At 31.4% G+C, this 25,228-nt stretch overlaps 1 protein-coding gene across 2 annotated transcripts; it reads right to left on the reverse strand.

The window, feature by feature from the left end:
- Window positions 1-19,367: 19,367 nt before the first annotated feature.
- LOC131609738 (uncharacterized) lies at window positions 19,368-22,396 on the reverse strand. 2 transcript variants are annotated; one of them, XR_009286315.1, is made up of 4 exons: window positions 22,056-22,396; window positions 21,089-21,199; window positions 20,244-20,498; window positions 19,368-20,090 (listed from the first exon to the last, which is right to left on the reverse strand). XR_009286315.1 is itself a non-coding variant. In XM_058881532.1 (3 exons), the coding sequence occupies exons 2-3, from the start codon at window positions 20,432-20,434 to the stop codon at window positions 19,946-19,948; spliced, it is 336 nt and encodes a 111-aa protein (XP_058737515.1). In that variant the 5' UTR covers window positions 20,435-20,498; window positions 21,089-21,380; the 3' UTR covers window positions 19,368-19,945. The 2 variants fall into 2 exon arrangements, 1 of the variants encoding a protein (XP_058737515.1); XM_058881532.1 differs by lacking the exon at window positions 22,056-22,396 and having other exon boundaries at window positions 21,089-21,380.
- Between the last annotated feature and the right edge of the window lie 2,832 nt (window positions 22,397-25,228).

Raw genomic sequence — 25,228 nt, forward strand, 5'->3', positions numbered from 1 at the left:
TAGTCTAGCCTAACCTTAAAAACAAATACCTTAGCAGCAACAAATTATAACATTTAGTATCACAGAAAACTTTTCTTTAAATACCCTCTCTTGCATCATAATCCATTGCAACAAATATTCACTTGTGTAAATTAAAGACAAAAACAAGATGAATATCTTAAATTCTTTTTTGAAAAAATTGCAACACCTTTGTAATACATCATGCCAAAAACTTGCTTCTCTACGCAAATCAATTTTTTTCTTAGCAGCATGTTTTTGTCGTTTCATCCTCTTAGGAGCAAACCCATTATGGTTTCAAATTCTATATTGAGAATTTCTTTCTTCACCTTTCTATAGGGCTGACCTCCAGCAAAAATTCCTAATACCTTTATTTCGAAAATGCATTTCCGAAATAATTTTTTTTTAAATTTTTTTTACTGAATTAGGAAATGCATTTCCGAAATCCCATTTTTTGAATTTCAGAAAAAAAACGCAGAAGTTTTGAAGTATAGAATTATTTTGAAATGGTGGTTTAAAATTAAGATCTTCAAAGATTTATACTATTTACTAGTTAATAAAGACAAATATATCGATTTTAATTATAGGTAACAACCATTTCAAATTTTGGACCGATCAAATAAAACATCTTATAAATGGAATAAGTACATTCCTTTTAGAATAAAAAAAAATATGTTAATAATTTTGGAAATTTGTTATATTGAATTAATAATGATACACAAAATTAGAATGAATTTATTATATTAAAATGACCCAAAAACTGTCGTATTCAGTTCATTTTATTTCTATCAATTAATAATTTTTTTTCATTTTGATACTTTGTTTCTCTATTCTTTTGAATCTATCAACTCTTTTTTTAGTATATTAAAAAAATTATAAATTTTGATTCTTCTAAATTATTTGCTACTATTTTAATTTAATTTTTTTTTTGCAAAGTTTCACGTGGTGCACTTGTGTATTTCAAATGATTTTTTTATGACATTTCATCAATACAAATTTAAATTATTATTAGTTTAATAATTTTCCTATTTAATTTTTAAAGTTTATTAATTTATTTATAAATTTGAGTTAAGTTTTAATTGTTAAAATTAAAATTTTAATTGTATTTTTTTTTATAAATTTTATTACTTTTAGATATTTTATAATTAACGTAATAAATTTTAATTAAAGTTAAAACTATATTTTGTAATTAACTATTAAACTATTTATATTTATAATTTAGCAAATAATTAACGTAATAACTTTTAAACGCCCAGAATGCGCGTATAAAAAAATGAAAAAAAAAACGTAATAACTTTTAGATAATCTCAATAATTTAGTTAAATAGTTACAATTTTAAAAATAATTTATTTAATAATTCAACTATTTACTTTTGAAATAGTTAATAATAGTTAAAAAATAAATTAATAAAGATTAAAGTAAAAAGTTTCTTTTAATTTTTTTAAAATATTCTCATTGTTTTTTTAATTTTATTAAAATTAAATTCTATTCTATTCAATTAAAATAAAGTATCAAATAATTTATTTGTAAATAAAGTAATAGTGCATAAAAAATTGTTGAAAAAATTTAATTATAAATAATAACTACAAAATATTTTAATTTAAAAAAAGATGTTAATAATTATTATTATATTTTAATGAAAATGATATATATTTAATAATATATTTTAATTAATACAATTAATTATATTATTAATTGTATTGATTCTCCTTTATTTTAATTTTTTAATAATTATTGAATTTTTTTCGGATATGCATCTCCGAAGACACCCCCTCTCCACAAAGGTGATTTTGGAAATGCATCTCCGAAAACACCTTTTTTTTGTGTTTTCGGAGATAAATCTCCGAAAACACTTTTTTTTGAAAAAAAGTGATTTCGGAGATGCATTTCCGAAATATAGAGGCATTATGGAAATTTCGCCGGAGATGACCAAAAAGGTTAGGAGGTCTGTAAAGAAATTTCCTTCTATATTTCACATCTCTTTCCATTCTAGGTTTTGGAATTCTTAAAGCTCTTCTTAACTCTTCTTCTTCTTCACAAACATCACCGAAAAACTTAGATCTATTCTTCACTTCCATTTCAGCCACGACAGTTTCAAGCATGTCAACAATTGAAATGCAAATTTTTTCCAACTCTCAATTAATGATCATCACCCTAGTGCAAAATGAACAATATAATTTTAAAATTTACACCCGATGTAATAAAAATAGGTGTAAATAAAAAATACGTTGGCACTTTTGTAAATAAAGTGTCAGTTTATGATTGATCATGTGAAAATATACACTCATTTTTTAAAAACGGATGTAAATTAAAAATATTATTATATTTAAATCTCTATTACTCCCGTTAAATTAAAAATTGGGCGTAAATTTAAATAGACTTAAAAAATTAATAAAATAAGTATAAGCAGACCATTAATATACATAAAAGTCAAATTAATTGTGGGATAATAAATTAATGTGTTTAGTCATTTTTCACAAAACTCGTTTTTCAACTCAGTGCATGCATTTCACGAACTCAGCGAAGCCCATTTTTCAATCAACTCTCGGTTTTCAAATCCTTTCACGAACTAGCAATGGTGACGACAACGAAGCTCAATGAACTCTCAGTTTGATTCACGAAATCCTTTCACTTCGCTCATCGCTCATTCGCTCAACTCCTCTGACGACAACGAAGCTGAGAAATGAAGCTCTCTTCTTCTCCAACACCGCACCGCTCATTTGCTCACAGTGACGACATTGGTAAGGAAGAATTAGGGGTTTTATACTTTGAGCGACATTGGTAGCTGAATAATTAGGGTTTTATATTATGTTGATTTTGTTGATTGGTAAGGTTGGTTTTGTTGATTTTGAAAGTGTAGACTCGGGTTTTGTTGATTTTGAGCGACATTGGTAGCTGAAGAATGGATAGTTGATTTTGTTGATTTTGTTGTGCTATATTTCAGGTTGATTTTGTTGTGCTATATTTCAGGTTGATTTTGTTGATTTTGAAAGTGTAGACTCAGAAGGGGTTTACTCAAGCATCATTCGTTTAGTTGATTTTGTTGTGCTATATTTTGGGAGGCAGGTCTGATTCTCTCTCCATGCTTCATTATAATTATATTTCAGTATTAATATGGCTAAGCTTATTGTCGAAACAATTACCTTATGGAATATTGCGGTATCACTAATGAGACAATTAGGTAAAACACAATAATTTTATGGTTTTGAGATTTCTAATATTCCATAAGTTAATGAAATTATATTCCATAAGGTAATTGTCTCAGTATAATTATATTTCATGTTTTTCGACAAAGTTACCTAATTGCCGAAACTATAGCGCTATAACAAGATTAAATAGTTTCATAATATGCTTATGATATTTTCTTTGCTTAATAATCTTAATGAAAACTCATCACTCTAATGAGAGTTTGTCTTTTGCTTTATTGCTTTAGAAGCACTAGAATTTAAGCAAAGAAAATTTGACAAAATTTATGTCATCTTAAATAACACCTCTAATGTGTCTGGATTGCAAAACTTTAAGATTATAGACCTGTGTAATTTGGAGTGTACTCACTTTTAAACTTGAGTCTCGCTTTAAATATAATAAATTGTGAGAGAATTTGAGTTTCTCCATCATTATGTAAGGTCTAGATAAAAAAAAAAATCATAATATTCATATTTTATTTTTAAAATAAACTATATTAGTTTATAGATAAAAAAAAAAAAAAGTACTCAGCCAGAATATCATGTTCATCATTGATATAAGTCTTTAAGAAATAAAATCAATTGCTATTAATATTTATTTTCAATTATTAAACACTGATAATTAATATTTATAAACAATAGATTCTTACCATGGTCACATGTTTACCTTATATTTTTGAGTGCAATCAGATAAACACCTGAAAGATTTACACTCATGCAACATCATTACTGATATGACAATAAATTATTATATATAGACATCCATCTTTACTTAAAAATTAAAAGACTCAAACAAGATACCAAACACATCATTAATTCTCAAATATGCAATTGTTGTGTCTTCCTTTTAGAAGACTATAACAGTTCGCATAAACAATTATGCTATATCTTTTATAATTCTGATTGAATCAAATTTATACAACAGAGATTACTTTTGCAACATATTGCTTCAACCAACTCAATCAAAATTACTAGACATTTTAATAAATTCAATGGGAAGAATTTTAAATTTATAAGACATTATCCATAAATATAGGTCGTATTCATTTAGAATGTCGTTTAATAATAATAATATTTGTTGAAAGCCCTTAATGTGTGAACTAGTTCATAATAAAACATAAATTTTATAAAGTTATACAAATTTCATGATTAAAAAAAAATTATTGTATAAAATAAATAACAATAACCTCAAATAACATAATCATGCTAAATGTATAATTTCAAATCAGATAAATATTAAATATTTATATATCCAAAATTAAATGTCAAATAAATTCACATATGCAGCAAATAATTCTTTAAATAAATTATTTTAGAATCAACAAAATCCATTCTAAATCCAAAGTATTCAAAATTTAAAGAATCAAATCTTTAGTTTTACCTAATAATTTTGAGAGATATTTAAAATATTTAAAAATTTCCACAAATAGAATATAGTAACTAAATATATATTAAACAAATTAGTATTTGTCTTATCTCTCAAAATCGAAATTCATGTGCGGATCTTTTTATTTGATTTTTTTAATTATTGTTTTATTTTTCAATTTGATTCAAAACCAAGAATCAAATCACCAAAATAAATTTAAATTCAATATTTATCTTTCCCAAATAATTAAAATATATGTATAATTCTAAATATATTATTTATTGGCATAAACAATATTGAGAATCAAAATTCTTTAAAAGAAAATAGATTTTAGAATTCTCAATCATCGATCATAATATGTGATTCCAAATATATTTAGCATAATATACCTTAAATGACATATTCCCAAAGAAAATAAAAAATTTCACAAATACTCTTCTTTAAAAAATATACAAATTTTAATTTTCAAACAAATCTTGTCATATAATTTCTATGTCAAATTCAAAACTTTCCATTATCACAAATATAACACTATGAACTATAATTTAAAATAGATTTTTAGCATGATATCATAGCTTTCTTGTCATATAATTTCTATGTCAATTAAAACTTTCCATTATCACAAATATAACTCTATGGACTATAATTCAAAATATTTTTTTAGCATGATATCATAGCTTTTAAATCACAATTATAATTTCAAATGTGATCATCAAAATAAATATAATTTAAATATATGCAGTAACCAAATTTATTTTCAAGAATTCATTTAAAATATATGGCTGATCCTAATCCATATAAATCCTTAGAAAATAAATATAACACACGAAACATAAACTCCATAGTAATAGTAACAAAAAAAATTACTCAAAAATTATCATTAAAAGTTAATGCCTCATAAAACACATATATCAATATTAAAAAAAAAATTAAAATATATGTTTTCATGATCCAAAAAAAAGTGTTTAGAGGACAAATCTCAATAAATAAACATGAACTCTGATACCACTTGTTGAAATTAGGAATTAATTCAGTAACAATTAATCACATATACATCACATATACATGTTCTCTATATTATACCATATACTTTAATGCGGAATATAATAAATAATTATGAACATGTATATAACTCTAGGATCTACCACATGTTAGTATACGAGATATGAGATTTCAGTAATACTATCCATAAGATGAAAACACTTTTGGCAATGATAATTGTAATCATGAAAGAAAAAGTGTAGAGAAAAGTGACTGACACTTGTTGGCTTGTGGATCTTCCTCAACCGATACTCCTAATGCCTTGAACACTCTTGTTGGCTTGTGGATCTCGCCTTGAACGGAAGATTGTGTACGGTATATTGGGGATCATAGCCTTTATATAGTGTGATAGCCAATTAGGGTGCCATTATTCCCAAATGGGCCATCCTGACCTCCACTCATATTTGAGTTCATATCCAATTATTTAATTAATTAATTAAATAATTCTTAAATAAAATCTAAATAGCCTTTTAACATTACACTTTAACATTATTTGATCACATAATTATTTAAGACACTTCATTGATAAAATAGCTAATATAATTAAATAAATATATTTGACCATATAATTATTGGAATACTAATATAAGACTATATTATTAAAATATTCCAAACACGTGCTTGACTGAGAAGTTTCTTAGAAAGCGTGCGAGTGAGGCCAAAGCATGCTAAAACACTCGTGTTGCAGTGGTAGCCTCTTCTCTAAGAACGCGGTGGTAGCCTCTTCTCTAAGAACGTGCTTCCCTAAGAACGTGCTTGATTAGAAAGTTTCTAGAAAGCGTGCGAGTGAGGCCAAAACATGCTGAAAGCACGTGACCTTCTTCTTGTCATTTCTTCTGCTTCCATAAGATTCTCCTCTTTCAGACTTTTTAGAACTTCTGAAGTTCTTGAACTTCCTTTGCTTACTCTTCCAGAGTTGGTTTACCCTTCTGGAGATCATGGACAGTTCATCTTCTTCTTCTGATTCTAATTCTTCAGAATCTTCTTCTTCAGCCTGAAATGTGTTAGTACATTTTTTATAATTAGATTTTAACGCAATAGACTTACCTTTCTTCTGAGGTTCATTAGCGTCTAGCTCAATTTCATGACTCCTCAGAGCACTGATCAACTCTTCAAGAGAGACTTCATTCAGGTTCTTGGTAATTTTGAATGCAATCACCATAAGACCCCATCTTCTTGGCAAGCTTCTGATGATCTTCTTGACGTGATCAACCTTTGTGTATCCCTTGTCAAGAACTCTTAATCCAGCAGTTAGAGTTTGAAATCCTGAGAACATTATTTCAATGTTTTCATCATCCTCCATCTTGAAGGCTTCATATTTCTGAATTAAAGCAAGAGCTTTGGTCTCTTTGACTTGGGCATTTCCTTCATGAGTCATTTTCAATGATTCATAAATATCATGGGCAGTTTCCCTGTTAGATATCTTCTCATATTCAGCGTAAGAGATAGCATTCAGCAAAACAGTCCTTGACTTGTGATGATTTTTGAATTGCTTCTTTTGATCATCACTCATTTCTTGTCTTGTCAGCTTTACTCCACTAGCTTTCACAGGATGTTTGTAACCATCCACAAGCAAGTCCCACAAATCACCATCTAGACCAAGAAAGTAACTTTCCAATCTATCTTTCCAGTATTCAAAGTTTTCACCATCAAATACTGGTGGTCTAGAATATCCATTGTTTCCATTTCCATTATGTTGCTCAGCAGAGCCAGATGTAGATGTAGGTGTTGGAGTATCACCCATCTTGACTTAGTGTTTTTATCTTCCTGAATCTTTTCTAACACGGTTAAGTGCTTGCACCTTAGAACTGGCGCTCTGATGCTAATTGAAGGATAGAAAAACAGTTAGAAAGGGGGGGTTTGAATAAGTGTGACTTTAAAAACTCTTAAGATAAAAACAATTGCACAATGATTTTTATCCTGGTTCGTTGTTAACGAAACAACTCCAGTCCACCCCCTTAGAGTGATTTACCTCACCTGAGGATTTAATCCAATAATCAACCTTGATTACAATGGTTTTCCACTTAGATACCCTCTAAGTCTTCTAGAGTATTCTGATCACACCTTGATCACTCTAGGAACCTTTTACAAATAAATGTAAAACAAATTCTTACAAGAGTATTACAATGCTTATTAATAAGCTATAATCACAACTGTGATATTTCTCTTAAGTTCTAAGCTTAAATCTCACTAATATATTACAAAAGTAATGTGAGGTTGAAGATGAAGTTTGATTCAACAGCGTTTCAGCAAGTTTGCAAAAGTTGTTCGTAAATTGGTAACCTTGCTTCTGATCAGAACTTCACTATTTATAGGCGTTTTGAGAAGATGACCGTTGGGAGCATTTAATGCGTTGTGTGATCTGTACAGCTTTGCATTTAATGTTTCACTCTTTTGTCAACTACCTCGAGCCTTGCTTTTCCTGCTTTAACTGATTTTGCCTTTAATAGCTTCTAACGTTCCTTTTGTCAGTCAGCGTAGCCTGTCATCTTGTACTTGCTTCTGATCTGATCTTTGAGATACAACGTTTGAATATCAGAGTCATTCAGCTTGATGCAGAGCATCTTCTTGTCTTCTGACCTTGAAGTGCTTCTAGCATGATACCATAAGAACTTCAGTGCTTCTGCTTCTGAACTCAAGTTCTTCTGATGCTTCATAGACCATGTTCTGATTCTGCTTGACCATCTTCTGATGTCTTGCGAGAGCATGTTCTGATGTTGCATACTTAAACCTTCTGAGTCAGTGCTTCTTGCGCTGAATTGTACAGACTCTTTATATATTTCCTGAAATGGAAAATGCATAGGATTAGAGTAACACATTGTCTTATACAAAATTCATATATAATGTTATCATCAAAACTAAGAATATTTATCAGAACAATTCTTGTTCTAACAATCTCCCCCTTTTTGATGATGACAAAACATATATAATTGATATGAATTTGCAATCAGAATATCAGATGGCTAAAGACAATTACACAGTTATAGCATAAGCATATAAACATAGTGTGTGAATATGTCTCCCCCTGAGATTAACAATCTCCCCCTGAAATAAATACTGGAAGAATTTATAAATAAAAGACTTCCCTGAGTATTTTCCATTTCAGCCGAGACGTTCACATTTGCCTAGAACTTCAGAACATTCAGAGCTTCTGCTTCTTGTTTCCATAGGACAGCTTCAGAGCTTTGAATTTCTTCTTGAATCATATCATGCTTGATTGTATCAGAATATTCTTGAATGTACCAGAGCATCATCAGAGCATCTTTACATTCTGAAATGTTTCTGAACAAACTAGACTACAAACGTCAGAGCATGAATGAATCAGAACATTCTTTTAAGAAAGAACATGTATCAGAGAAATGCTAAAAAAATATCAGAGCAAACTTTGATAAGTTCTTAAAAAGAATATGTATCAGAATATATGAGGGATAAGAATGTATTATAGCATATTCTGCCACGAGAATATCAGAGCATTCTTCCTTCTTGCTTCTGATCTTGAAGCTTCACAATACTAAGCTAGCTTCAAATCCAAGAACATGCTTCTTTATAGATTTGCATTTCCCAATGTATTTGCTTCTCATGTTGAGCTTTTTCAGAATATCTTCAATCCTGCAAAAAATCTCAAAGACATAGAATTTGCAAATACTGTTAGGAATGTTGATACTTAATCCCAACAACTGATAATGTAAACCAAATCAATTATCATGTTTCTCCCCCCTTTTTGTCATAACATCAAAAAGCATTTAAAAGACTCAGATGAAAAACAATATGAGTGAAGAAGATAATATTTCATTGATTCAAGAAAATATCAGAAGATACAAAAGGATAAAAGCAGATTCAAGAACCAGATGCAAGAAACAAGAAAACAACTAAGACCAAGACACAGTACGACTAGCCTAGCTTAGAAACTATTTTGGCCAGAAGGTTTTGAATCTCAGAAGTACTTGCAGACGGCGTCTTCATGAATGAGCGAAACTCATTGTGAGTATCCTCATGCTTATCCAAATGAGAAGCAAGATCAACTTGATTCTTTTGAAGAGCCTTCATGGCGTTCACCAGAACAAAAGGTTCAGCAGAAGAAGCTTCACAGCTACCGTTCAAAGGAGTAGCATGCTCAACAGCAGCATCAATCATGAGAACATCATCTTGATTTTCCTGAACAGGAAGTTTCTCAGCAGGATGATTCTCAGCAACTTGATTCTCAGCATCAGCTTCTGACATAGAAGCATCTTCAGCATATTCTGGAGCAAGGATATCAGAATCAGAATTTGCAAGAGCTTGAAGAATCTCAGCCAGATTCCTTGGAGGAGTAGGAGCAGCAACTTCTGATGGGTATTCAACAGCCGGATATACCATATCTGGTGCTTTCTCAGAGGGATTCTCCCTTAGCCAGTTGAATAGAAACTGAAAGTCTCCAGTCAGAACATGAAACTGAGGCTTCCATACCACCATAGCAAGAGGTTGTACTTCCTCAAGCTCATCAACAAATTCTTTTTCTTCAAGAGATCTCCAATTTCTGATTGGATGATAGTACCTACCATCATCAACTTCTAAGAAACAACCAGGAGAACCAGATGCCTCAGCCAAGCATCTCTTCTGGATGTTTAGAGCATCAATCTGAAAGTCCTTCTTGAAAATATTCCATAAGCTTCGAATAGCCACATGATCCAACTTGGAGTCATGAGCAGCTTTCAGAGTTTCCATCCTTGTTCTGAATTTAAGCTTTAACAAGTCAAAGCAGATATCAATGGAGGGTTCTGGAGGATTAAAGGTGAAACGATAATCAGGGTACAGAAGGCAATAGGGTTTGGATTTTTTTGAAGGTAAAGAATGTGGAGAAACTGTGGTGAAGATTTATGGAGATGAATTTTCAGAAGGTGTTGGGGGAATGGCATTTAGTGGTTGAGGGTTCAGAATATGTGTAGAAAGAGGTGGTTGGTAACTGTTTGGAATGGTGAAAGAATTGTGGGGTTCAGAAGGAGGAGGCTTTTTCTGAGAGGAACAAGCCGGAGGATCTGCACGAAAAGCTCTATGAATACGCTTAGCAAGATAATCATCAAATTGTACCTTGAGAGGATCAAAGGGTTTCTTCTGCTTCTTAGCTGGCTTAGCATTAGGTCCTGCTTCCGAGGCCTTTCTCTTCAATTTCTTTTCTTTCTTCTTCTTTTCTTTCTTTCTCAACTCATCCAGAGATGGAAGAGTTCTTCCTCGAATCCACACAGGATCAACAGAAGTTTGAGCTTTGACACATGACTTCAAATAGCGCTTAACAGACTTGTCTAGCTCTTCTTTGAACACGTGAGAGAAGCTCACAACAGGAGTTCTTCTAGTCAGAATATATGGAAATATGCTTAGAATAGAAGTTACCTTTCAATCAGTTACATCCTCTGTAAATCAAAAGCATTCAAAATGCGTCCTTGTACAACAGTTACGAACTTGGGTGAACCAACAGCTCTCAGAACATCCATCAAGTCACTTTCTATCAGAATATCTGAAATCATTCTGGCAAAAGGAATAGAATTCTTCTTGAAATTTGGATTCTTCTTACGTTCTTCATCTCTTGATTCTTCAATATTTGTCTTCAAATGTTGAAAGAGAATGTGTGAGAGATTAACTTTCATACCTTTTCCAATGCAGAAAAGTACATACTTCTGATCCTGATTGACATACGTAGCAGCAAGAGATAGCTTTCTATGATAAAGAGATCCCAGAATAATCTCAGCCTAAACTCTATAAGAAGGCTTCAAAGAAGTAGTGAGATGAGATGCAGATCCAGAGGAAAATAATTCTCTATCAACTTTCTCCCAATCAACTCTTCCAGGAAGAGCACTTGAGGTTCCATCTGTGTCATCAAGATCATACAGCTTCCTTATCATCTTCTCAGTCACAACAACTTCATGCCCTAATACGAAGGAGATGATAGCAGTTGGAGTAACTGTTGCATGAGACCAAAAATCCTTAACCAAGAGAGGATAAACTGGTCCAATCAATCTTTCAAAGTAGTTTGACCAACCTTGTACCAGCATTGCAGCCTTGGTTTTGAAATCATGTTCCAACAGATTTTCAAAATCCACCATTGTTTCACAAAGAACTTCCAGTTCATCATTGGAATAGAACAAGTCTTCAAGGGATGATATCCATATTTGTGTTGAACAAGATGTGCCGAAGACATTTTGTTTTGAATACTTGAGGATGGAAGCATGAATTCACTCTGAGATTCGGTTTAGAAACTAGGGTTTATGCAAAAACGAGAAAGAAAGAGATGAACGAAAGAGACAATGAATGAAGAGAGAGAATGTAAAGAGATGAAATGTTATGAAGATGTATTTATTAAGAGACGGATTTGAAATGATATGCAATATGTGTTTGAATGAACAAGGTTATAGAATGAAAAAGAAATGCAATTAATGAAAAGTGACGTTAGGAGAGATAACGTAATATTTGAAAAGATTTGCACAGTTACCTAGGGCGGCGTCTCATCAACTGCACGCATGCTTGTCCAAATAGAGTGAACACGTGTTCATCTTCTGGAATAGTTGTGACAGCTGTTTTGCTTTAACTTTGATTCTGAAAGAGTAAGAACTTCTCATCTTTTCATTCTGATCATAAGTTCGTACTGATTTTCTTCAGAAAAGATCTAGTTCTGATAAGATCTTATTTCTTTCCAAGAATGACATCTTCTGAGTGAGCAGAGATGAGTCTGGAAGATCTTCTGACTGTTGGCTCTTCAGAAATTCTGAGATTCTCTAAAGAAGCAGCAACTTGATCTTCTGATCCTTTGCTTCTGGGTTCTTCAGCTTCTGAGTCACAGACTTCAATATCTACAAAATTCTCAAACTGCTTTGGGTTTTCAAGACCAAGCTTATCATTAAATCTGATATTGATTGATTCTTCAACAATCAGTGTTTCAGTATTGTATACTCTGTAGCCTTTTGAGCGTTCAGAATATCCAAGAAGGAAACACTTCTGTGCCTTAGAATCAAACTTACTCAGATGATCCTTAGTGTTCAGAATATAGCAAATACATCCAAAAGGATGAAAATATGAAATGTTGGGCTTTCTGTTCTTCCACAATTAGTAAGGAGTCTTATTAAGAATATGTCTTATAGAGATTCTATTCTGAATATAACATGCAGTATTTATTGCTTCTGCCCAAAAGTGCTTAGCCATATTGGTCTCGTTGAACATGGTTCTGGCCATTTCCTATAGAGTCCTATTCTTTCGCTCTACAACTCCATTTTGCTGTGGAGTTCTAGGGAAAGAGAAATCATGGGAAATACCATTTTCTTTGAATTAAACCTCAAAGAATCTGTTCTCAAATTCGCCACCATGATCACTTCTGACCTTTATGATTTTACACTCTTTCTCAGATTGAATCTGAGTGCAGAAGTCAACGAACACTGAATGAGACTCATCCTTGTGTTTCAAGAACTTTATCCATGTCCATCGGCTATAATCATCTACGATGACTAATCCATATTTTTTCCCTCTGACAGATGTTGTTTTGACTGGGCCAAACAGATCAATGTGCAGAAGTTCTAGCGGCCTAGAGGAAGAAACAACATTCTTAGACTTGAATGCAGGTTTGGAAAACTTCCCTTTCTGACATGCTTCGCAAAGAGCATCTGATTTATATTTCAGATTTGGGAGTCTTCTGACCAGATTTAGTTTGTTAATTTGAGAAATCTTTCTCAAACTAGCATGGCCTAATCTTCTGTGCCAGACCCATTGCTCTTCGCTAACAGACAGAAGGCAAGTTACCTTCTGATTCTTAAGATCTTGAAGATCAATCTTGTAAATGTTGTTCTTTCTCTTGCCTGTAAATAGGATTGAGCCATCCTTCTGATTTACAGCCTTGCAAGACTTTTGATTGAAGATTATGTCATAACCATTCTCACTTGATTGACTTATGGACAATAACTTATGAGCTAATCCATCTACAAGAAGTACATTAGATATGGAAGGAGAGTTACCAGTACTTATGGTTCCAGAGCCAATAATCTTGCCCTTCTGATCTCCTCCAAAATTGACTTCTCCAGCGGACTTAAGCACCAGGTCTTGGAACATAGACCTTCTTCCCGTCATGTGCCGCGAGCACCCAGAGTCTAGGTACCATGACATGTTTTTCTTTTTCTTCTTTGCTGCCAAGGATATCTGCAACAGAAATTATCTTCTCCTTAGGTACCCACATTTTCTTGGGTCCTTTCTTGTTAGTTTTCCTCAAGTTCTGATTGAACTTGGGTTTAGCATGATAATTTACAGGAGGTACAACAAGATATTCCTTAGGTTGAGCAACATGATATTTTCTATTTTGTGTCACATGCTTCTTAGTGCGTGTAACGTGAAAGCTTTTCGCATGTGAGGTGAGCCTAATATCATGGGAGTGGCCATACTTGAATTGATCATACAATGGCTTGTATGTGATTTTCATATCATCTACTAGTTCAAGTTTGTATGGGGTATCACCCTCATAACTTATGCCAACTCGCTTGTTTCCACTCACAACATATATCATAGAGGCAAGATGACTTCTACCAATACCTCTAGATTAGAATTTCCTGAAACTCAAGTCATATTCTTTAAGAATATTGTTCAAGCTTGGAATAGATTTTTCTGAACCAGAAGATGACTCAGCATCTTTGGATAGTTTTAAAACTTTTTCTTTAAGTTCAGAATTTTCTAATTCAAGCTTCTTAGTTTCAGATACAAAGAGCTTTCTCAGCTTTTTGTACTTGATACTAAGCTTAGCCTTGATTTCAAGAATTTCAGCTAAACTAGAAGCTAGCTCATCTCTAGATAGATCAGAAAATACCTCTTCAGAGTCAGAGTCTGATTCTGATGTAGATTCTGATTCAGCATCCACAGTCGCCATCAGCGTAATGTTTGCCTGCTCGCCTTCAGAGTCTGATTCTGATTCTGATGAATCTGAATCATCCCAAGTTGCCATAAGACCCTTCTTCTTATGAAACTTCTTCTTGGGCTTCTCCTTCTGAAGTTTTAGACACTCACTCTTGTAATGTCCTGACTCATTGCATTCAAAGCACGTGACCTTCTTCTTGTCATTTCTTCTGCTTCCAGAAGATTCTCCTCTTTCAGACTTTTTAGAACTTCTGAAGTTCTTGAACTTCCTTTGCTTACTCTTCCAGAGTTGGTTTACCCTTCTGGAGATCATGGACAGTTCATCTTCTTCTTCTGATTCTGATTCTTCAGAATCTTCTTCTTCAGCCTGAAATGCGTTAGTACATTTTTTATAATTAGATTTTAACGCAATAGAGTTACCTTTCTTCTGAGGTTCATTAGCATCTAGCTCAATTTCAATACTCCTCAGAACACTGATCAACTCTTCAAGAGAGACTTCATTCAAGGTTCTTGGCAATTTTAAAAGCAGTCACCATAGGACCCCATCTTCTTGGCAAGCTTCTGATGATCTTCTTGATGTGATCAGCCTTTGTGTATCCCTTGTCAAGAACTCTTAATCCAGTAGTTAGAGTTTGAAATCTTGAGAACATTATTTCAATGTTTTTATCATCCTCCATCTTGAAGGCTTCATATTTCTGGATTAAAGCAAGAGCTTTGGTCTCTTTGACTTGGGCATTTCCTTCATGAGTCATTTTCAATGATTCATAAATATCATGGGCAGTTTCCCTGTTAGATATCTTCTCATATTCAGCGTAAGAGATAACATTCAGCAAAACAGTCCTTGACTTATGATGATTTTTGAATTGCTTCTTTTGATCATCACTCATTTCTTGTCTTGTCAGCTTTACTCCACTAGCTTTCATAGGATGTTTGTAACCATCCACAAGCAAGTCCCACAAATCACCATCTAGACCAAGAAAGTAACTTTCCAATCTATCTTTCCAGTATTCAAAGTTTTCACCATCAAATACTGGTGGTCTAGAATATCCATTGTTTCCATTTCCATTGTGTTGCTCAGCAGAGCCAGATGTAAATGTAGGTGTTGGAGTATCACCCATCTTGACTTAGTGTTTTTCTCTTCCTGAATCTTTTCTAACACGGTTAAGTGCTTGCACCTTAGAACTGGCGCTCTGATGCTAATTGAAGGATAGAAAAACACTTAGAAAGGGGGGGTTTGAATAAGTGTGACTTTAAAAACTCTTAAGATAAAAACAATTGCACAATGATTTTTATCCTGGTTCGTTGTTAACGAAACAACTCCAGTCCATCCCCTTAGAGTGATTTACCTCACCTGAGGATTTAATCCACTAATCAACCTTGATTACAATGGTTTTTCACTTAGATACCCTCTAAGTCTTCTAGAGTATTCTGATCACACCTTGATCACTCTAGGAACCTTTTACAAATAAATGTAAAACAAATTCTTATAAGAGTATTACAATGCTTCTTAATAAGCTATAATCACAACTTTGATATTTCTCTTAAGTTCTAAGCTTAAATCTCACTAAGATATTACAAAAGTAATGTGAGGTTGAAGATGAAGTTTGATTCAACAGCGTTTCAGCAAGTTTGCAAAAGTTGTTCGTAAATTGGTAACCTTGCTTCTGATCAGAACTTCACTATTTATAGGCATTTTGAGAAGATGACCGTTGGGAGCATTTAATGCGTTGCGTGATCCGCACATATTTGCATTTAATGTTTCACTCTTTTGTCAACTACCTCGAGCCTTTCTTTTCCTGCTTTAACTGACTTTGCCTTTAATAGCTTCTAACGTTCCTTTTGTCAGTCAGCGTAGCCTGTCATCTTGTACTTGCTTCTGATCTGATCTTTGTAGATACAACGTTTGAATATCAGAGTCATTCAGCTTGATGTAGAGCATCTTCTTGTCTTCTGACCTTGAAGTGCTTCTAGCGTGATACCATAAGAACTTCAGTGCTTCTGCTTCTGAACTCAAGTTCTTCTGATGCTTCATAGACCATGTTCTGATTCTGCTTGACCATCTTCTGATGTCTTGCGAGAGCATGTTCTGATGTTGCATACTTGAACCTTCTGAGTCAGTGCTTCTTGCGCTGAATTGTGCATACTCTTTATATATTTCCTGAAATGGAAAATGCATGGAATTAGAGTATCACATTGTCTTATACAAAATTCATATATAATGTTATCATCAAAACTAAGAATATTAATCAGAACAATTTTTGTTCTAACAACAAATTTTTATAGTAAAATATTAGGAACAAATTCATTGTTAATTTTTTTTTTAATTTAATAACAAATGCATGAATTATCTCAATGGTTATAATGTATGAAGAATTGTCAATGTATAAAAAGATGTTCAATTTTAAACCGAATATAAAATTCACAGAATGAGTTCTAGCAATTAATTTATATGTTTTTAAAATAATAATAATAAAAAATCATGTTTGATAAAAATATATATAAAAAAATCATTTTGATAAAAATATTAGGAATTGAGTTTGAAATAAAGTGAGTTATGATGGTATTTAATAGAAATAGAATGAGAGTAAAAATGAAATGGAATATTGGTGGCAAGATTTAAAAAAAAAAATACTAAATTCATGTCTCATAAAAAAATTAAGGAGTTAAGCATTGAAATAAGATGAGTCGGTAGAAATACTGAATAAAAATGAAATGGGATGATCTTTAAGATTTGGAAATACTTAATTTATATCTCATAGTTTTTTTTATATCATTAAGGTATATCATCTCTCTTTCCTTTCTATTCATTATTTTTTGTTTGTGAAATACTAATATGTTACTTTTACTATTTTGATTGTATGGTAAAAATTTCATTGTAAAATTTTTATTTCTATTTTCTTTTTTATCATATTTATTGTTAATATTATGGATTATTTCTCTTGAAATGAATTTAATTGTAGAAACTAATACGAAGATTCTATTACCATTTTAACTACTTTGTTTATTTTTATATTAAACATATCACTTACACGTTTATTATTATATTATCTTTAAAAAAAATTGTTTTTCCATTTCGTTTATGTTTTAAATGTTTGGTATTTCATTTTCTAAAATTTGCGTCCTTTTTAAAATTTCATGTGCATGTTTTGAAGATATATGAAAATTTTATTGAGATGTCAATTCTAATACGAAAGTGTAGATTCAATAATATGTTAATTTATATTTTTTTAGGTAAAATAATATATATATATATATATATATATATATATATATATATATATATATATATATATATATATATATATATATATATATATATATATATATATCATTTTTATTTCTATTCATTATTTTTTAGGTAAAATAATATTATGTTACTCAATCCCTTTGTTGTATTGTAAAATATTTATTATAAGTTTTATATTTTTTGAATTTAGTGTAAATATTATGAGTTACTTATTTGCAATGGAAAGAATTGTATAAGAAATATGAAAAAAATTATTAGATATAATTATAGCAACGACTAATTTTTTAAATTATATACCAAAGTGTGTAACTTTTGATTATTTTTAATTTTATTTATAGTTATTATTATTCTTCACAACATATATTTTTAAAAAAACTAATTTATGTCAATTTATGTGAATGTAAACAGAAATTGATATCTCAATATTTATACACAAATAATGAAAATATACATTTTATCATAAGAGTATTCTAACTACTTAAATGTTAATGTCACCAATTAAAAAAAATTGATATGCCACTTTTAAATAATCTCATGTTGTTGCTTTCACAAGGTTCACATATTATCTTAATAGTTACTCTAACATTAACCATAATTCTATTTTTTCTTAAATTTATTCTATATTAATTTTTTTTAATAAGCAATTCGTGTCTAGCGGGTTTCTATATTAATTATTAATTTATTCTATATTAATAATTAATAATAATAATAAATATATTATTATTTTTTATTTTAGTTTATTAGATTATGACTACACAATTTTGACAAAAAATAAATAAATATATTGTGTAATTCATATTCATAACATTTTAACTATATTTCTTTTAGTATTCTATAATTTATATTCTTTCATTATTAAAATCACACATTTATTGTATTAATATAAATTTAATCAATAATTTGATTAGTCATACTTTCAAATGTAGTTTACAACAAGTATTTCATAATATTTTTTAATTAATTAATATCTTTTTCTTTAAATTTGTACATATTAAATTGGTATAGTAATTTTATTTTATTTTATTTCACATTAAAAATTAATATTATAATTATAAACATGATCTAAATGATCTACGAGATAATTTTATAGCCAAATAAAAAATTAAATATCAATTATTATAAAATATATAAATAAAATCTAATATACCGGGATGGAGCAAGGGAGAACACTTTAGTTGCACCAAATATAATCATACCAAATATATTCTCATTTAATAATAATATAAAATTTTTTATATTGCATCTCCATTAAATTTTACTAAAATATCGCATTGATTGAAGTCAAAGTCTATTCATTTTACTGATTAAACATGAGTACTTATTTTTATTTCAGTAATTAAACATGAGTTTGATTGCTTTTAATTATGGAGTCCGTATATATACTTAACTGTGTTTTATTAGAAAAAAATAGACTTTAGAAACAAGAATAAATGGTCACTAAATTAAATTACTAGGAATCATAATTTAACTTTGCTATTTAAATCATAAAGTTCAAATATAAAGATTAAGGAGGGGTGTCAATTATTTAGAGTGTATATTTAAACATGATTCAGAAAAAGAAAAGAAAAAAAAAAATTACTTATGCTGAATTTAGTCACACCACTTAATATCAATGACTTAGCAAAAAAATAATGTAATCTCAAAGAGACACATGTAAACACCATATCTCAAATAGTCAAGGATTCATCAAGAAAACAAAGTAACTCAATACACATGTAACCTCAATATTCAATATGATTCATCAGAAGAAAAAAAATAAAGTAAACTCAACCACTACATTGTAACCAAAAAACGAATGTATTAAAGACACAAATGTGATTCTAGAATAGAATGTCCCTCTCGACATGTTTTCAACAGGTTCACCACTTTCAACAACTTCAGGCCTTATTATTTGAAGACTATAGATTCTTAATGTTTTCATCTTCACCCCTTACTTTTTGAAGTTTTTCTTCAGATAGTGAATGTGTAACCATCTTTTAGAGCCTAGAATCTTAGTGTCTCCACCACCAGTCAATGAGTCGTCCTCTTCAGTGGCTTCCTTATTACCTTCAGTGTCTCCACCACCAGTCAATGAGTCGTCCTCTTCAGTGCCTCCACCACCAGTGAATGAGTCTTCCTCATCAGTGCCTTCCTTATTACCTTCAATGCCTCCATCACCACTCAATGACTCTTCTTCTTCAGTGCATTCCTTATTATTTGGAGACTGCCAATTCTTAATGTCTTCAACAACTTCAATAGCTTCAACCCTCGTTATTTCTGTTTCAGTCCTTTTTCTTGTGTTTTCAATTGCTTGGGCCTTAACTTCTTGAAGCCTTTCCGGTGAAAGTAAATCCCACACAGATAATGATGAGCCTTCTTCTTCGATCCTTCCTCCCCACCACTTATTGCAAACCTCCTGAGATGAATAGCAGCATATAATTAATCAAAAACTAGACATCAAAATCAAAAACTTAAACATAGGAAAATACTTTAAGCCAAAATTAATTCTAGCATAAGCAAGAAAAGAAAATCTAAACAATCATAAGAAAGTTAAGTTTTAAAGACTTACTTAAGAATGTCATACATCTCATCAACTATATCATTTAACTCATGCAACTTCTGGTCCTTCAATGGCACTTCTTTTTCACTTAGAGCAGCCAACACCAATCCTTTTTCCCTTCTTTTCTCAAGGTTTGAACTAGCTTTAGCCTTTAGACCTTTCATTTGTTCTAGTGACAATGAATTCCAATACATCCCCATTCTTTTGAACAAGGTTGATGATGGATCTTGCTTTTCAAAACCTCCTTAGCTTATTACAAATGTCCTGATGCATAGGTTTACAACATTCATCAAGCAAAACATAAGTTTATAATATTCATCAAGCACAACAGCTTTAAATCAAGCAAACAACATTCATTATGTGCATAGCTTTAAATCAAACAAAACAAAACAAAACAGTTTTAAATCAAGCAAACAACATTTATTATGCACATAGCTTTAAATCAAACAAATCAAACAAAACAAAACAGCTTTAAATCAAGCAAACAACATTCATTATAAAACAGCAAACAACATTTATTATGCACATAGCTTTAAATCAAACAAAACAAAACAGCTTTAAATCAAGCAAACAACATTCATCATAAAACAGCTTTAAATCAAGCAAACAACATTCATTATGAGCATAGCTTTAAATCAAGCAAAACAGGTTAAATCTAGAAATCAACATTCATTATGCACATAGTTTTAAATCAAACAAAATTCATAATGTACACTTTCAATTCATGCAAAAACTACAATAATTCATAATGCACAATTTCAGTTCAAGCCAAAACTACAATTATTCATAAAGCATAATTTTAATTCAAAGCAAAACCGACCAACATTCACTAAAAAATACTTCAAGTAACTAACTTCAAAATGGAGCACATCTCGTCAATTATGCAACTTTCTTCTTGAGAGGTTCCTGTTCTGGTTATCGGAGGTTCCTTGTTCCAGTTTCTTGGTTTTAACCTTTTCACCTTCCTGCCAGAATGAAGATTACAAACATTACTCTTCAGAATGAGGATTACAAACATTACTGGAAATAAACAACAAAATTAAGATAAATCAAATAACAAAAGAATGTATACAATACAAAAATAAAAAATATACAATGGATTTTGTACCATCCAAAGATGCATTCGATGGATCTTTCATATGTAGATTATCCATTTCATCCAAGCTGTTGTAGTGATGAAATTGAGAAAGAGAGAGAGTAGCCAATTGAAGAGAATGAGATAGAGAGAATGGGAGGGAGTAGAGAGAAAATATGAACTGAACTTCTAACTGAGTTTGTTACAGTTTAGTTGTATATAGAATCCAGGTTAGTTAACTAACTGTGATTAGAATTAGAACATTCTAGAATTCCAACATTCAGGTTAGTTAACTAGTGAGTGGAATTCAGGTTAGTTAACTAGTGATAGGAATTTGAACTGACAGAAGTTAGTTACAGTTCAGAATAACTAACTGATATGACAGCTTGTCATAACTGCTGGAGTGGTGTTTTTGCATTATCTTTTATTATTAGAAATTTTCAAGGAACCGTCGTTTGAATGTGTATGTATGTATGACCATATATATATCATGTCCTGTCATGCGGATGGTGTAGTGTTTTTTAATTACTTGTAATTTAGCATGAAACTATGTCTTTTAATAACACAAGCAAAAATAAATTAATTTTTTGTTGTTAGTTTAGGAATTAATTTTAATGTCCAAAACAAGACAATAATGAGTGAAATCCTTTCCATTTTATACGCATTTTGGATAAACAGGAATGCAAAGGTTTTATCATGTCAAAGACTAACAACAATAGTAACAATCAGAAGGAAAGGAAACAAACCTAGCTATGTTGTGAATTTTGGGAGCGAGTGGCCACTAGGAAGAAGACGGAATTCCTTTGAATAGTGCCGAAAATTCGGACAGAAACCTCTCCATGCGAGGGTTTTCTGAAGATCAACTCGGACACAAACCTCTCGCATGATGGTTTTGGCCACCGGAAGTGGTGATTCGTGAACATAAAGGTTATGTGGTGGTGGCATTAACGGAGAATTAAGCAATCAATGTGCCATGGGTAATGGGTTGAAGCTTGTTAAGGACTGCGGATTGGCAGATCTTGGTGGGCACATGCTTCCAGGATGAAGCTTAGCCGTTGTTATCCTACAGAGGAGTAGGTAGATTATCTTACTATTTTTTTCCTTTCAAAACTAACATTTTCAAATTTTCAAGCTTATAAGGTATGGATTGGCCCATTTAATAAAGTGTAGCAACTCCACCCGGGTTAACATCACACCACTCATTTTAAACATGGCACCCCCTATATTTGTTTATTTCTAACTACTCATGTTATTATTTACTTCTAAAATTTTTATATTTGTCAAAATATTTTTACTATTGGTCAAAGGGTAAAAACGAAATTTCCAGTGCAATTGAGAAATTTTCAGTAATGATTTTTGTGCGTTAACCGAAAATTCTTTATATTTTCAAAATTTTAGGGTGCGATCTACCGGAAATTTCAAAATTTTCGGGGCAATTTTTCAAAAGACATTATATAAAACGGAAATTACCAAAATTTCTGATAGACAACATAATATCAGAAATTTGAAATTTCTGAAATATCAGAAATTTCGCATACAATTGAAATTTTCGGTATGTCTATAGATAAAAATGTGAAGTTATATGGTCCTGAGCCGGCAACTTCAGCTTCTTCTATTGATTCATGTACAAATTTTACGCAGTTTTTCATCACATATGTCGTATGTTTCCTATTGAATTTACACATTTTTATTTGTTTTCGGAAATTAATGAAATTGATAAAGTTTACTAACTTTATGTTGCAATTGATAGATTTTTAATTCTCGTTCTGATGTTTTAGAATGAGCACTATCTATTGGTAAAAAACATGATATTGTTGTTGTCACAGTTTGTTCCAATTCTGCTAATGGAATTTGAGGGAGGAAGGATAAATAACTTTGAGTTGTGAGAGACAGGGAAATTATAAAAGAAAAAATGAATATGTGAACACCTCTGGGCATCTATACTATAAAGATTAAATGTTCCTTTAGGTTGGGATCTATTCCAAGTGGTATCGATTGGAAGGTGATGGTTAGATGCGAGATGCATAATCATAGCCTAGATACAGACTTGGAAAGCCATGACATATTAGAACGTCTAAAAGATAAGGAAAAAGTTTGTGAATGACATGACGAAGTACAATATGGCACCAAGGTACATCATTTCTGCTTATGAAAGACAAAGATCCAGAAAACGTCACGAGTATTATCCAGGTATATAGAGCTAGAGAAACATACAGATTGGGCAAGAAAGGTGCAATGACACTTCTATACCTTTGGAATCAATTCATGTATTTTTGACGAAATTGCACATTTCAAAACATGATGTGATTCATGACGAGCGTAATTGGGATTTAGAAGAAGAGTGTGAAGAGTTGAAGAGATGTTTTCAGTACTTTGGATATTGTGGGTCAGAGGGTGTTGAAGAAAAAAATATGTGATCTAACATATTCATCCACAACTTCAATGTGTCCACCGGCGATGTACAAGCCAGAGAGGGGAGTTAAGAAGAATAAAAAGGGTGAGCAGAGTGACGTGCATCGTGATCCTAGCCAATGGGAATATGACCAGGCTTCGCATGGGATGCAGACTACAAAGAGATCATGCACAAAAAGTTAAAAACATTGAAAAAAACATTCGGTATTACTGGAAATTTGAAATTTTTGTGTTTTCTCACCTATCAAAAATTTTAAATTTTTAGTATTCTTCATCTACCGAAAATTTCAAATTTCTGGTATTTATTTTATTGATATAACTACCAAAATTTTTTAATTTATGGTATCAAAATTTTAAAAATTCTTGTATGTGACAGAAGCCATGGTAAATTCGGTAAATTACGCGGAATTTCTCATATTTTATAGAAATTTCTGATGCGGAACCGTAAATATTAAAATTTCCAGTATTTAACCGGGGGGGGGGGGGGGGGGTTATATTAAAATTGCCTAAAATGGGGGGTGTCATGTTAAACCCTTCAACTCCACGTATTTAAAGATTTTGTTCCATTTTATTTGTTTAAGATTCTAACTTTCTTGTAGCTTGTATTTGTAAATACTTAAATGTTGCAAGATACATTTGATAAAAGTTTGGTTGTATCTTCTTGAGTTTGTCTCGTCTTAAAATGACTATTTTGGTTCTCGAGTTTAGTTTAGTAAAATCACTTGTTCTTGAGTTGAGTTTAGTTTGGTTGCAAGATACATTTGAGGATTGTGATGTCTGTTTTGAAGGAGAAGAAGTTATATGCTAAACTTTCTAAGTGTGAATTTTGGTTGAAGGAAGTGAGTTTTCTTGGACATGTGATTTCTAGTGGAGGTATTTCTGTGGATCCTTCTAAAGTAGAAGCTGTATCTAGATGGAAATCTCTGAAGTCTGTTTCTGAGATTAGAAGTTTTCTTGGTTTGGCTGGTTATTATCGTAAGTTTATTGAAGGTTTTTCTAAGTTGGCTTTACCGTTGACTCAGTTGACGCGGAAAGGTCAAGCTTTTGTTTGGACTTTGCAGTGTGAAGTGAACTTTCAAGAGTTGAAGAGAAGGTTAACAACCGCTCCTATTTTGATTTTGCCGAATCTGGTAGAATCATTTGTAGTGTATTATGATGCTTCATTGTTGGGTTTTGGAGGTGGTTTGATGCAGGATAAGCAAGTAGTAACTTATGCTTCAAGGCAACTTAAAGTTCATGAGAGGAATTATCCGACGCATGATTTAGAGTTAGCCGCTGTTGTGTTTGTTTTGAAGATTTGGAGGCATTATTTGTTTGGTTCGAGATTGGAAGTGTATAGTGATCACAAGAGTTTGAAGTATTTGTTTGATCAGAAGGAATTGAATATGAGACAGAGAAGATGGTTGGAATTCTTGAAGGATTATGACTTTGGTTTGAATTATCATCCTAGAAAAGCGAATGTTGTAGCAGACACATTGAGTAGGAAATCTTTGCATATGTCAATGTT

This window comes from Vicia villosa, linkage group LG1 (genome assembly GCF_029867415.1).
Source record: "Vicia villosa cultivar HV-30 ecotype Madison, WI linkage group LG1, Vvil1.0, whole genome shotgun sequence".
NCBI classification, from domain to species: Eukaryota; Viridiplantae; Streptophyta; class Magnoliopsida; order Fabales; family Fabaceae; genus Vicia; species Vicia villosa.

Bases quoted from the DNA above. Each gene is read 5' to 3' on its own strand.
- LOC131609738 (XM_058881532.1), bottom strand. From the start codon at position 20,434: ATGGGGATGTATTGGAATTCATTGTCACTAGAACAAATGAAAGGTCTA. The intron at 20,091-20,243 runs GTAAGTCTTTAA...TATTCATCTCAG, and splicing joins GAGATGTATGACATTCTTAA to GAGGTTTGCAATAAGTGGTG.